The 13086-nt window shown below is 42.6% G+C and overlaps 1 protein-coding gene across 4 annotated transcripts in view; it reads right to left on the bottom strand.

Annotated features, from left to right (window-relative positions):
* scn8aa (sodium channel, voltage gated, type VIII, alpha subunit a) overlaps positions 1–13086 on the bottom strand; it is a 37991-nt gene extending 24905 nt beyond the window's left edge. For 2 of the 4 annotated variants that reach the window (XM_071523843.1, XM_071523845.1), the window contains exons 1-8: positions 12808–13086; positions 6909–7027; positions 5255–5344; positions 4782–4910; positions 3971–4062; positions 913–1134; positions 574–637; positions 286–427 (exon numbers count right to left, since the gene is read on the bottom strand). In XM_071523843.1, coding sequence (XP_071379944.1) covers positions 286–427; positions 574–637; positions 913–1134; positions 3971–4062; positions 4782–4910; positions 5255–5344; positions 6909–7027; positions 12808–13086 — 1137 coding nt within the window. Of the gene's footprint in view, positions 1–285; positions 428–573; positions 638–912; positions 1135–3679; positions 3772–3970; positions 4063–4781; positions 4911–5254; positions 5345–6908; positions 7028–12807 lie in introns of all 4 variants that reach the window. The other 2 variants (XM_071523844.1, XM_071523842.1) reach the window with 1 other exon arrangement.

The following is a 13086-nucleotide window of genomic DNA, read 5'->3' as shown; positions in this document are numbered from 1 at the left end:
AGAACAGGAAGTCAGTCTTATGTGCAGGAGTAGCTATGTTTCTCAGGTTATCTACTTTCATGTAATGCCCTTGCTGTCTCTGATACTGGCCTAGAATCAGTATGGAGTGATGACAGATTGGGTACAATGACATATCTATAATTCAGCAATTAGCAGTTTACTACACTTTGCTCTATGCAGTTCTAATATATAATACAGTATTATATGCAGTCATGGTTTTGGACTGATACGTGGTGTATAGGTCTAATGTGAGAGAAAATGGACGTGTTGACACATCAACTTTACCAGCATGTAGAGGTTTTCCCAGAAGTCCTGTGTCATGAGTCGGAAGAGAGCCAGGAAGGCCCAGCCGAAGCTGTCAAAGCTGGTGTAGCCGTAGTTTGGATTCCTCCCAGCTTTCATGCATGTGTAGCCCTCCGGGCAGCGGCTGAGGGGGGAGAGAGAAGGGGCACCCGGCCCAAAAATGACTCAGCACTATTTACTTATAATCTAATCTGGCTCCAGGCAGATACAAGAACGACAGTGGGTCTTGGTGGGATCGGCAGTGGGAGGAGGGCAGAGAAGGCAACTCACCCGGAGTCAGAGCCGTTCCCGCAGAGAAGAGCGTCCTGCTGGCCAGGCAGGAAGTAGAAATTGGCTGAAGAGAAAACAAACACAGCAGTTATGAGTCATTTCTGTCACATTCTGTCGCAGCTACAGTTGTTTACTGGACTGCGACGGTCTATAAATCCACTCAAGCCTACTTCTGACATCAGTTTGCACATGCATTTTAATTTCAGCGCAGTTAATTTCAAACCAATTCCTTTTGTCCACCCAGTGCCAAAATGACATATTGTTTTCTCATTTCAGCATATGGACTGACTCATACTCCTAGAGCGCTGCCAGCTCACCGTTGGTCAGGCTTCTACTTACTGTCGTTCATGATGTACTCGTTCCAGTCGAAGCCCTTGCTGCCGTTGGCCAGGTAGTTCTCGGTGGAGTTGATTGGCCAGATCACACACTTGTGGCGCAGGTTGCCCATGAAGAGCTGGAGGCCGATGAGGGCAAAGACACTCAGGCAGAAGACGGTCAGGATCATCACGTCCGACAGCTTCTTCACCGACTGGATCAAGGCGCCCACAATGGTCTTCAGGCCTGGAGGGCAGCCACGCACACACACACGCACACACACACACGCACACACACACACAAACCACAGAGGTGATGCAGGAGCTGTTGGTGTCCCAGGTCTGCATCTTTGGAGTCTCTCTAATTCTACTGGGAGTTCTCTAATACTGTTGTAGGTAATACTGGTAATACGCTAATCCTGTTTTAGGGATCTGTCACTGGGAAATATCCAGTTTAGACTAGATTTAGGTTAAGAAGATGGGAGGGGCTGCAGTTTAGCTAAAGCATAAAAAGTAGCTAAGGCATACAAAGTAATACATTTTCATATGCAAGAGAATTTTTAAATACAAATTAGTAAAATATCATTATGATGCCATAGTTTAAATTTGTTTACATTTTTGTCTTTTTGTCTTTTTGACTTTGAAAATGCATTTTGTATTTAAATGGGGCAGATTTAAAATTTTAGATATAGGTAGTAATACATTTTGGACGAAATTGACAGATTAGACGTACATAACATTTCTAGAAACAAAACAAACAGAAAATATTTAGGAGCCTTCCCACTCTTTTCAGAGCCATCAAGACACAGGTCATATTCTCAAAGAAATCAAATACTTCAACTGTCAGTCCAGAGAAAATGTTGGACCTCCTGAGAGATTTGCATTTCATTTCTAGCGATGGATTAAGTGGAAAAAGAGGGGGAAGACTCTGTAGAAGAGTGAGAGGAAATCCATAAGAAAGAGAGCACAGCAGCACAACGAGGGGCCATGAGAGGGACAGAGGCACAGGCAGGGGGCTAGAAACCACATGCAGGTCATTTAAACTCCAAGGCTGAACAGGAGCAATTCAATGCCAGTGCCAGCGAGGGCACTTTCTTGAACTGTCTTGTATATGGTGTTAATAGGAAAGCACTGTCTCCCCATACCGCCACCCTGTAGTCTGTCTCATCCATATCTTTACTGAAGACAAAATCGGTTTTACCTTCCGGACCGGCATCTTCTGGCAGCATTCACTTGGGTCCAGGAGGAACTCAAACATGGAACCAGGATTTCTGTTTGGTCTCTACAGGTACAGTGGGCTTTACCCACTGTACATCTCTTCTTGTAAAATATGGTCTAAATTTAGGCTTCCACATTCAGAAAAAAACCCCAGTGAAAAGTCAAATAGCCTAGCAGCAGAGCTATTCTTATCAAATTCGAGGCAACTTTTCTCATCTAGGAGCAGATGAGAAGAACCAACTCGAAACAATGGATCAAATTAAGTATTATATAGCAATTAATAGGGCATTAGATTACAAAACCCCCATATCTTGTTTAGTTTGTTGCCCTCTGCTGTATACCAAATCTACAGTATGTATTGTCAGCTGGACAAACGCTATACTATAACAGCAAAGTTTTCACCACTCCAGTGCTATAGGCCTTGTTGAATTATTGTTACAAGTCAGAGTATGATCCCTTTTTGTGTGCACTTTACTAGGATTTTTTTTTCAGATTTCCCAATTAATGTGTTGTTTACAGAGGCGATCCACAGTTGAGTTGAGTGAGAATGACTTCTGTTCAACATCCTCTATCATTAGATAGATAGATGCGTGGCCAGTGTCACTCAAGAAGGTCAATAGGTCGTTCAACCATCCCATCTGCGTCCCCAACCTCTAGAATGTGAGCAGACTGTTTCTTTTTCTGTGTGGCACCATTCAAGTAGGTCGTAAAAGAAAAAAATCAATAACCAAACTAAAAACAAAAGAGGGCAAATCAAACTTCCAATGCCATTTGTCAGCCAAGCTCTTGGTAGGCTAATATTGTAAAGCAAGTGACTCAAAAGCATCATGCAGCATAAGAGATATGTTCACAAACTAGGCTTGGCAGTCTTCATACATAAATAATGGGTATATTCTGTGGGATCTCTCTAAGAGCTATGCCATTTCTCATATGAACATCGACATGTACAAGGTTTGTCTTTGTGTAATCCAAAAAAAATCTCCAATTTAATCCTTGCTTTCCAATCCAATCACTAGTCATAGATGTGCAACAAAATTAATGATCCTCTGATTTAGCTTGTACTTTAACATTGCAGTATAAGAACTGGAAGGCTTGTTCATGGTTAAATACTTGATTCATTACAAATTTGAAGAGCATTACTCTTCTCTATATTCTTAGCTGATGAATACCATATAATCACCTAATGTTTGTCTTCAAGTTGAGGATATTCTATCGGCTAGATGTTACAAATTTCTTTGATAAAGAAGAGGGCATTTGCTTATTCCAAAAGCTAGTGAAAGGAGTGGGTTAAAGCTATTTCTGAAGAGAAACACAGCTGCCTTGGAAACGAGTCTCATAATGAGAGTGCTACTGGGGCAGAAGAGAGTGCAGACACTTTGGAGGGCCCTAGAGTAGACTGCAAAGCCTATCAAAAATGTATTAGTACCATTTTTGATAATTTCGGAGGAAAAATAAATCAAAAAATGGTTGTCTCCAATTCTTTTTGTTACTTAAATCATAATTGTAACCATAATAATAGTGAGTAGAAAAGAAAGGGTGAGAGGATCAGCCTTAGTGTTTAAACTGAGTCTCACCTGGAATGACAGAGATAGTTTTCAATGCTCGGAGAACTCTGAATGTTCTCAGCGCAGATACATTGCCCAGGTCCACAAACTCTGTTATATATCTGAAATAGGGGAAGGATCACACACAGAACAAACACCAATGACAAAACCACACACGCAAGAGCACAACACCACCGAACCAGGAGGAACGACGCCACTCACAGAGCCTGTCCACTGAGGAGGAGGGTGGAAGGAAAAAGGAAAGAAAGACACACACACCTAACACCGACCCCGCCCCCCATCCCCCCCATCCTGTCTTACCTGGAATTACAGAAATAGTTTTCAATGCCCTCAACACCCTGAACGTGCGCAGAGCTGAGACATTGCCTAGGTTTACAAACTCTGTTATATACCTGCAGGATCAAACCACAGTTACAACAGCTCATTATTTACATGCAAATATGAGCAAAAAAAAAACAAAACACATTCACACATCATGAAAGCTGATTTAGGGTTGTGCGCCAGCTCTACCAGCCATGATGACAGTGTATTTTACATTGTACTGTTCTCTTTCTGGTTATGTAACTTCTCATATAGAGGCAATTAAATCACTGGTATCAACTAATGGGTGAGATATGCAGCTAGAATTGACGGGGTGATGTTGGGCCTTAAATTGGATGCTGTAGACTCCGGCATTGAAAAAGAAAAAGGTGAATGAGAGAGAGCGTTAGAAAGGAAGAGAGGAATATGAATCAGATGAATGGGTCTGAGGTGTGGGTGTTGTCAGGGAGGCCGCAGAGTGTCTGATGGAAACCTTCAATTCCCAAAGTGAGACCAGAGGAATCTCAGATCAATGGAGGAAACAGATGGGTTATCAGAGAGAGACAGGTAGCCAGACAGAGAGAGAGAGAGAGAGAGAGAGAGAGAGAGAGAAAGAGAGAGAGAGAGAGAGAGAGAGAGAGAGAGAGAGAGAAAGAAACTTGAACAGTCATCGGTAGCATTCAACACTCACATTCTTTACTGATGCTCTAATTGAGCGTCTTAATAAATCAATGGCAATACTTGTAAATAATTCCACATCATCTAGGGTCTCTGACAGTAAAAGACAAGTTGTTCACAGTAAAATACTTACGCCATAGAAATGACCATGAAATCCAGCCAGTTCCATGGATCTCTAAGGAATGTAAACCCGTCTATACAGAATCCTCGTGCGGTGATTTTTACAAGAGACTCAAATGTATAAATTCCCGTGAACGTGTACCTGAAAGACAAAAGTGTTGACAGAATCAGTTCACCGTGCTGGATCAAAGCCTGGTGATCTCTAAATGTCTGCGCTCTCATTAGTTGGAGAAAAGCCCAAGAAATGACAAAGTTGAGTATAGAGAGCTAAAGATAAATTTGGAACGAGAAAGTGTGAGCGGAAGTCAGGCAAAGTGTCACCGACCGCCTGTTCTCATTTTTTAACTAAGCAAAGGTGTTGTCATTTTTAAAAAAAGCCGAAACTATGAATTGCCATGGGTGCTAACACACATTACAATAGAGCATGCTTTTAGCGCTGAGGCATGCATTTATAGTGTTGAGTGCATAGAAGGAATGTGTACTTACTCTACTTGTTTTGACCACTCGGGAGGATCACTAAAGGTCATGAATATACAGTTGGTCAAAATAGTACACATAATGATCATGCTGAAAAGAGTGAGGAGCCAGTTAAGGAAAACGTGGACACAGAGGAAAGCACAAACATCATCTTTTAGCATCAAAATCCTCGAAACCTTACTGAAGATGCAGAACACAACAACATGAAATCTACCTGCAGTAAGCATTTAATGTGATTTGTGGAGTCCAGTCGACTGGAACAGGACTTTTAAAGGGTTAATGTCATAAAAAAACACTACTAGTAGCACTTAACAGAAGGTGGTCATGTGTGCCCACTGCCACAAAGGCCATTATTTTACACATGAAATATTCAACTGGTATATATTTAGTGGAAGTACATGGCTCACTCTCAATACCAACATGACCACAACCATGCTATAGTACATTTTAACACTGCGAGGCTTTCAATGCAGAAAGGTCTACATGGAGGAACTAAGGAAAACCTCAAAATTAGCTTTAGAGGCTGCATTAAGAGGTCAGTAATAGCTGTGGTGTGTGGCTAAGAATGGGAGGATAGAGTTATAGTGATGAGGAAAAAACATACACACACACATTTCATACTAATACTACAACTAATACTAATATCTCTAAGGCATGGGAAAGAAGGAAGGAATCTTATTTATTTTGAGTTCTGAATGAGATATTGATACTATGACACTAAAATTCATTGTTTGTAATGTAATTTGAAAGTGAATTGTAGATGGACAACATGCATTCTATGTTTCCAGCATTATACACCTTTTGTTTGATAAAAATCAAACTAATACTAACTAATACTGATACTGATTGATACTGATACTAATACCAATACTAATACTAATACTAATACTAATACTAATACTAATACTAATACTAATAAGAGACTCAGTTAGATTTGGGTAGCTTATAACAGTCAAATCCCAAATTCTTTTTGAATCAAGAAAATACTTGACTTGGACTTGGATTTGTATGTGTATTCTATCTTGGGTTTGCAGATTGTAACTGCAGCCTATGAAGGGTCACTGGGTGGGGTCCAATATCAAATGGGGATCAGTTTCAGTGTAATTTTCAGCATCAAGTAAATCAATAGGCCCAGTTGACCTACTTTATGGCAATATTGCTTCGATCAGCCGCAGCCGGCGTTACGACCGATCTGCTTCCCCCTCTTCATCTCGTTAATTGAAAGTTCTCTAGACAAAAGAGGGGTGCAACCTCCAGCTGGCTGCGCGCCCTCGTCTCTGCACTCAGACGAACGGCGTAGTGTTTAACCACCATGGGCTCACTGAGAGTCCGGCCTTGTTCAGCATTTAGGATGAATCATTATTTGTGCTAGCCTTTCCTTACAGTGATAAAATGGCGCCTATGCTTTTCCATGTGGGAGATGCAAAGAGAACATCCTCTTCTTTAATTTCCCCCTCGTCATCTGTCATGCCGGTGGTCCCGGCCTTCAGACTCCGGCCCTGACCATGACATACTGTGTGTCTCTATCCTCTCCTACAGCAGCAGTCACATGAAACATCAATAGCAGTAGGAGCAGAAAGACAGAGGCCATATCATCATGAATAATAGACATGGACAGGAAACACTTTTGTCTCTGCTGTTAAGACAGCTTTTGAAAGGATATGAATGTATCAAAATTTTAATAGCTATTCGCCTAACCAGATTAAAAGGACTTATGAAGTACAAGGCAGGTGTGGCACTAAAGCGGAAGATTGTCTTCCCTTTATTTAGCACTATAAATGTCTGTGGAGAGAAAAAAAAGAGAGACAGAGAGAGAGAGAGAGAGAGAGAGAGGGAGAGAGTATTAGCTATGTACACTGGTATGCACAATCACACAGAAATACATATACTGTCTTTTAAAAGCAACTGCAAGCTGTTGAGAAAATACTGTAGATTATCATTTATCATTTAGATTGTAATTACAAACATCTATCAAAACAAATTCAACTTCATACAAACCCAAGATGCTGTCCTATTTCTCTAAAATGCCAGCACATTCTCTGCATATGCATATCTCAGCATTCATAATTCATTTATAACAAAAACATAATAAATAAATGTACAAGATAAAATGTATATACGCTCATAGTAAGCCATGAAATTTCTGTCACATGAAATTAACTGAAACACATTTTAACACAGTGAAAATGGCCGCCAATCAGTCTTGAGCCAGGTTGTTTCTAATGCAGGTATTTTGTCCCAGTCACTCAGCGCCTCCCAACCAATCACAGTGTTTCCCTTCTCCACCGGAAACGTCCGGCGTGTAGAAACGCCCTGTGCACATGTTCAGCAGCCTTCACTTGTGCCTTCCTGCCTGTCATGGCTGTGGTGGTTTTGAGAGGAGGAGAGCAGAAAGGCCGAGAGGAGCTGGCAAGCTTTCAGTGGATAACCTCATAATTGTTTAAATAAAACATGGCGATTTGCATGAAACTTTAATGAGACCCTGTGCATTTGCAAAAGTGATATGTACCCTTGTGCTTTTAACAAGGCATCCCTCACTACATTAAGCCAGAACCGCCGGCTCAGTGCTGAAGGCTGAAGAAGACAGTGGAGTCAGAGGAGAGAGAGAGAGCGAGAGAGAAATGAAGAGAGATAGAGACAGGGAGCAAGAGGTGGAGGAGCAGGAGGAGGAGGAGGAGGAAGGAAAGGAGGGGAGAAGTAAGAGCGCCCCAGCCTCAGTGGGACAGATCCTCACTGAAGGGGAAGCACCATGTACTACCAGCGTACATGCAGGCAACATGGTGTCACATGCTATACCATGACTGTATACAATCTGCGCGCTGCCAACAGAAATGAGCTTTCTTGTTAACATAAACATCGTACGGGGGAGGGGTGTGTGTGTGTGTGTGTGTGTGTGTGTGTGTGTGTGTGTGGGGAGCAAAATGAAATGGAGAGCCTATCTGCCCAGAGGACTAGACACAAAACATGACCCCTTGACATTAATGTGACTGAAAACTACAGACAACTCAGATGAAACCAGTGGAGTAAGTCATGATTAGATAATCTTACAAGCCTCTCCAGTTGCTATTATGGGTCAGAGAGCAGCGGGCCCCTGAGCGTTGATACTGTACTATCATATATACTGTCAACATTCCCAGTCAGCACTATGGTCAGCTATAGTGATACACTTGGAAATGCCCCAACTGCCATTTGGGGAGGCTAGGAATGCCAGCATGACATTTCTGTTGAATAAAGCCATTGCACACACACATGCTGTGCGCATATGCACCACCAGCACACACAAACAAACACACACCCACACTCATGTACACATGCACGCACAAACATAAACACACACACAAGAAAATGAGAGCAACCAAATTTCTTAACATATACACATGCTTTCTCTCTCTTTCCGTCACACACACGCACACATGACTTGCTATGTATGTAGGGAGTCTTTTTCTGTAACGCATGACTAAACTGCTGCAAAGCTACTGAAAATTTCATAATCCAGAGCTGAGCAAAGAGGAGAGCAGAGGAGAGGAAAGGCAGAAAAGAGAGAGAGAGAGATGGAGAGCGAGTGAAGCAGGCAGACAGGCAGGCAGGCAGGCAGGCAGGCAGCAACTGTAGCAGCAGCAGACTGAGGAGAAGCAGGGCGGAGGGAGAGAGAGAGAGCGAGGGAGCGAGCGAGCTGGGTGGAAGAGTGAGGGGGAGGGGGATGGGTGGGAGACGGAGAGAAAGCAGCTTCGACACAGAAGCTCCAGTCATCAGGCAGGGTTGCAGCATCTGCATCCACAAGGACTGCAGCGGCCATTCAACCAGGCCCTTCTGTCAACCTTTACATTCACCACGCCAACTCCTGCTGCCTTTGTCCTTTTCTCCGCTCCAGCCATTTTACGATCCATAAGATTCGTTTGCGGTCTGTCACGGCAGATTTAACACTGCAGGACAATTGCATTCTTGAAGGAAATCTGATTTAGAATGAGATGGTAGGGGTAAGCATTTCTTTCTCTGATGGGATTGCTTTCAGTTTAGAACATCTTGAGGAGGCTCTGTGGTATTTCTGTCATTTTTTGTCTCCTCTGGATTGTACCTTTAGGTATTCCCCAGCAAAAACACATTTCAGTGGGCCTGGCTGCATCTAGGAGGAGAGCAAATCCACTCATGCATCCTTGCACATGTCTTCCATTTCATCCCTGTCCTCACCTCATCTCTCCCTCCCTCTCTCCTCTCCCTGAGAACGACCTGTTTCACTGGACACAAACATCCACCAGGCCCGACCTGGCCTAGTTCGGCCCGGCCCAGCCCCCGCTGCAGCTAGGTGGGGAGGGCAGGGTGCTGCATCATCGACCAGCCAGCCAGCCAGCCCTCTGTCTCAGCCTTGGCACAATCTGAGAGAGCCACTACTGAAGATTTATCACCCAGAGCTGTCAGGGGACACAGCGACGGAGAACAGCCTTCCTCCACAGTCATTTCTCCACATCTGCCCCCTCCCTGCAAGAAACAGACTGATGTAACCAGAACCTGGCTGCTGCCTCTCAGCGACAAAGACATACAGAGCGCCGTTCTCCCATCAAGGTCACCACCTGATCTGACGTCACGGCTGGTCGAGCTGCCAGATCCAAAGCAGCATCCGCTCCCTTTGGCATTAGAATGAGACTAGCTTGAGGGCCATAATTAGATTTGCCTGTAGCTGAAAGCTGATAGGGCTGGTGGTAAAGGCAGGCTGGGAGACTATGTAGACTGAAGAAACACAGCAACACAAAGAGGCTCCCATGGCTCACATGCATCCATGACAATAAAGCATGGATGTGTGGAGAAAACAAGGAAAAAGACAGTGAGCTGTGTATTAGTAAGTGAAGGTATCAACAATCCCACCTATCGCTGGGCATGTTTTCCACATTTCATCGACTGAATCGTGTTTCCTTCTTGTGCACCGGACTGGTGTGTTACATAACTGCCAGCATGCACTTTATAAAGAGAGGGAGGTATGAGACAGAGACAGACAGATAGAGAGGGAGAAACACAAAGAGATATTGTGTGCACCTACACACATATGCGCACCCACCAGTGCACACACAAAAACACACACACACACACACACGCACGCACACACAAACAACAAACAACAAACAAACCTGAACAAACGTGTTTGGCTAATAATGATGACTTAACAGATTATTACAGGCTCATTTTTCCAACTAGGACTCACTGTATTTAACTGGTGTGATCTGACAGTTACACAATACCATTGTCAACAGTATTTTTAATATAATAAAAAGAAAGATAGAATAGACCAATTTGAATGAAAATACCAAATTTGTTGCAAGATTTTTTGTTTTTGACACAAAAATTTGGACACCAAGAAGACATCAAAGTGTATGTTCTACCAAATAACATGGCGGAAAATTTTGGCCATGTTGTCCTGTTCTCAACACACTAGCCTTAAACTGACCTCGCAACACTGTGCAACTCAATGTTCTGGTAAAAGACAGCCATTTTAAGACAGAGTATTCTTGCCTCTTTTATGAAGAACACAGACTGCTCAAACTTGGCTGGCTAAAACATTGTTTCAGTTTATAGGGTAGGGCTGGGCGATATATCAATATTATATCGATATCGTGATATGAGACTAGATATCGTCTTAGATTTTGGATATTGTAATATCATGATATGGCATAAGTGTTGTCTTTTCCTGATTTTAAAGGCTGCATTACAATAAAGTGATGTAATTTTCTGAACTTACCAGACTGTTCTAAAACAGGGAAGGAAACCCTGTCTTTGCATTTTATGTTGATCACAGTCTTGTTTTAATAAAAGTGCTTGTGACATCTCACATGTGGCTTTGACTTACAACTGAACATTTAGCCTACTTTGTAGAAAATACCGAGATATATATCGTGTATCGCCATTCAGCCTAAAAATACCGAGATATGATTTTTGGTCCATATCGCCCAGCCCTATTATAGGGTCACGAAATTGACGGTTCAGATTTGCCAGAAGGCCACACAGTAAATTTCTAGGAATATCGCAACTTTTCGGTGACACTATTCCGCCCTGCACAGTATCTACAAGTAATGTCTTTTGTATCTTTATACGTTTATTTTGGAGCTATTTCTACAAGGAGGAAGCAAGATACTGTCATGTGAAACAAATACTCTCTCCTCTGACTGCTAAACATTGTGTTTCATCTTTATCATGCAACACATTACCGTATTCTTGGGCAGACACATTGTTTAGATTACATTTAGGATTATATGCCCACTCAGAATGTATAAACTGCCATAATAAGCTGTCTATTGTTTCACAGGCTGTTGTAAAACTGAGCCAAAGCTTACAATTGTTGACATGAACACATAGGATATTCAGAGATCACTTTCAAGGTCATCCACCAGAACAAAGCAGCCAACCTGACTGTGAGCTTCAGACAGGACAGAAACCCAAGAGAAACATGTCTCCTTTAAGACAGCCACAGTCCTCTCAGCCTGCTGCTGTTTTTCTCTCCTGCCGGATTAATTTTTGAACAATTAGAAAAGTCTGTCATGTGGAACAACAGTGTTTCAACAGTTACTGCTTCTGACCTTTTCCCCAAAGCCCTGTGAGCCATCAGAGACATGGAACGGCCCACTCAACAACTCAAGTACTCAACTCTCGCTCCCCGAAGGCCTTCAAGGAGCAAAACATAATTACATTCTGCAACCTAATCATGAAATTAAAATAACTGTAAACCGCATACCTGGAAGCCAACTATCACAAACCGAACAAAGTGCTGTGATAATCTTTGCTTTGTGATTAAATTTTTTTCTGTGCAAATTCCAGCCATATTGAATGACTCGCCCTGATATCATGTAATTACTCATCTAATGATCATTAAATAAAGCTTTAATATGTGTGTTAGGGCCAGGCAGATATACCAGGACACCTGTCTGTTGGCCTAAGCATCAAAAGTGGGTTATATGTTGTTCAAATGGAAATAAAACAATCATCAGACCTTTTTGTTATCACTATTTTCCTTAAAATCTACAGTAAATATGAGTAAGTGACAAGAGAAAACGAAATGAAATCATCCAATACACTGAAAAGTGGCAAAAAAGTGTTTGGCATCGGATGCAAAACAGTCACTTTGGCCGAATATGAACCAAATAATGTGCAAGGTGTCACACAATCTGTCCATTCAATGCAAATGAGTAAGTATGACTGATGCCAGAGAAATGTCCAAATCTCAAAACCACGCCTCCACTGACTTTTCAATCAAAACAAATTAGGTAACAAAGGTAAAACAGGTCAGGCACAAGAGCAGAGCTGTGATGGTGATGCAATGTAATCATATTTTGGATTCAACTTGCTGATTGCAAAGTAAAATTAGGGTTCAGAGTAATTTGGGTTGGGGCAACTGAGGTAGAGTGACAAATATCAATCTGAAAAATCTTTTGGTTTGAACAATTCTAGTAAATAGGTGTTACACTCATTCTGTGTGTGTGTGTGTGTGTGTGTGTGTGTGTGTGTGCAGGTAGGCAGGACTGGGACTGCTGGCAGACCACTGTACCACCTAAGGTATTTTGGGGGTTTTATGAACTCACTTTCTGAGAATTCACATAGTATGGGTCCAGGTCCTCCAGTGGTACCGCCACCATTCCTTTAGGGATGTCGCCGTAGATGTAGGGCAGGCTCTTCCCAGCCTCCAGGTCACTGTTGGGCTTGGGCTTGTTCTCGTCATCGTCGTCACGGTAGCTGCTGTCCTGCTTGGGCGGCTTCTTGTTCTTCTCCTCATTGATGCGCAGCTCAAGGCCCGCCAAAGATTCCACAGTAAACTTCTTGAAGCTGTCAGGTCCTGGCGGTGCAAGAAGGGGTGCAGCCAT

This window comes from Centroberyx affinis, unplaced genomic scaffold (genome assembly GCF_046629955.1).
Source record: "Centroberyx affinis isolate AG114_WGS23_722 - 3 ecotype Tasmania unplaced genomic scaffold, CSIRO-AGI_Caff_v1 ptg001125l_1, whole genome shotgun sequence".
Taxonomy (NCBI): Eukaryota; Metazoa; Chordata; class Actinopteri; order Beryciformes; family Berycidae; genus Centroberyx; species Centroberyx affinis.
The sequence above is the reverse complement of the archived record's forward strand: the minus strand, read 5'-3'. Positions and strand labels throughout refer to the sequence as shown.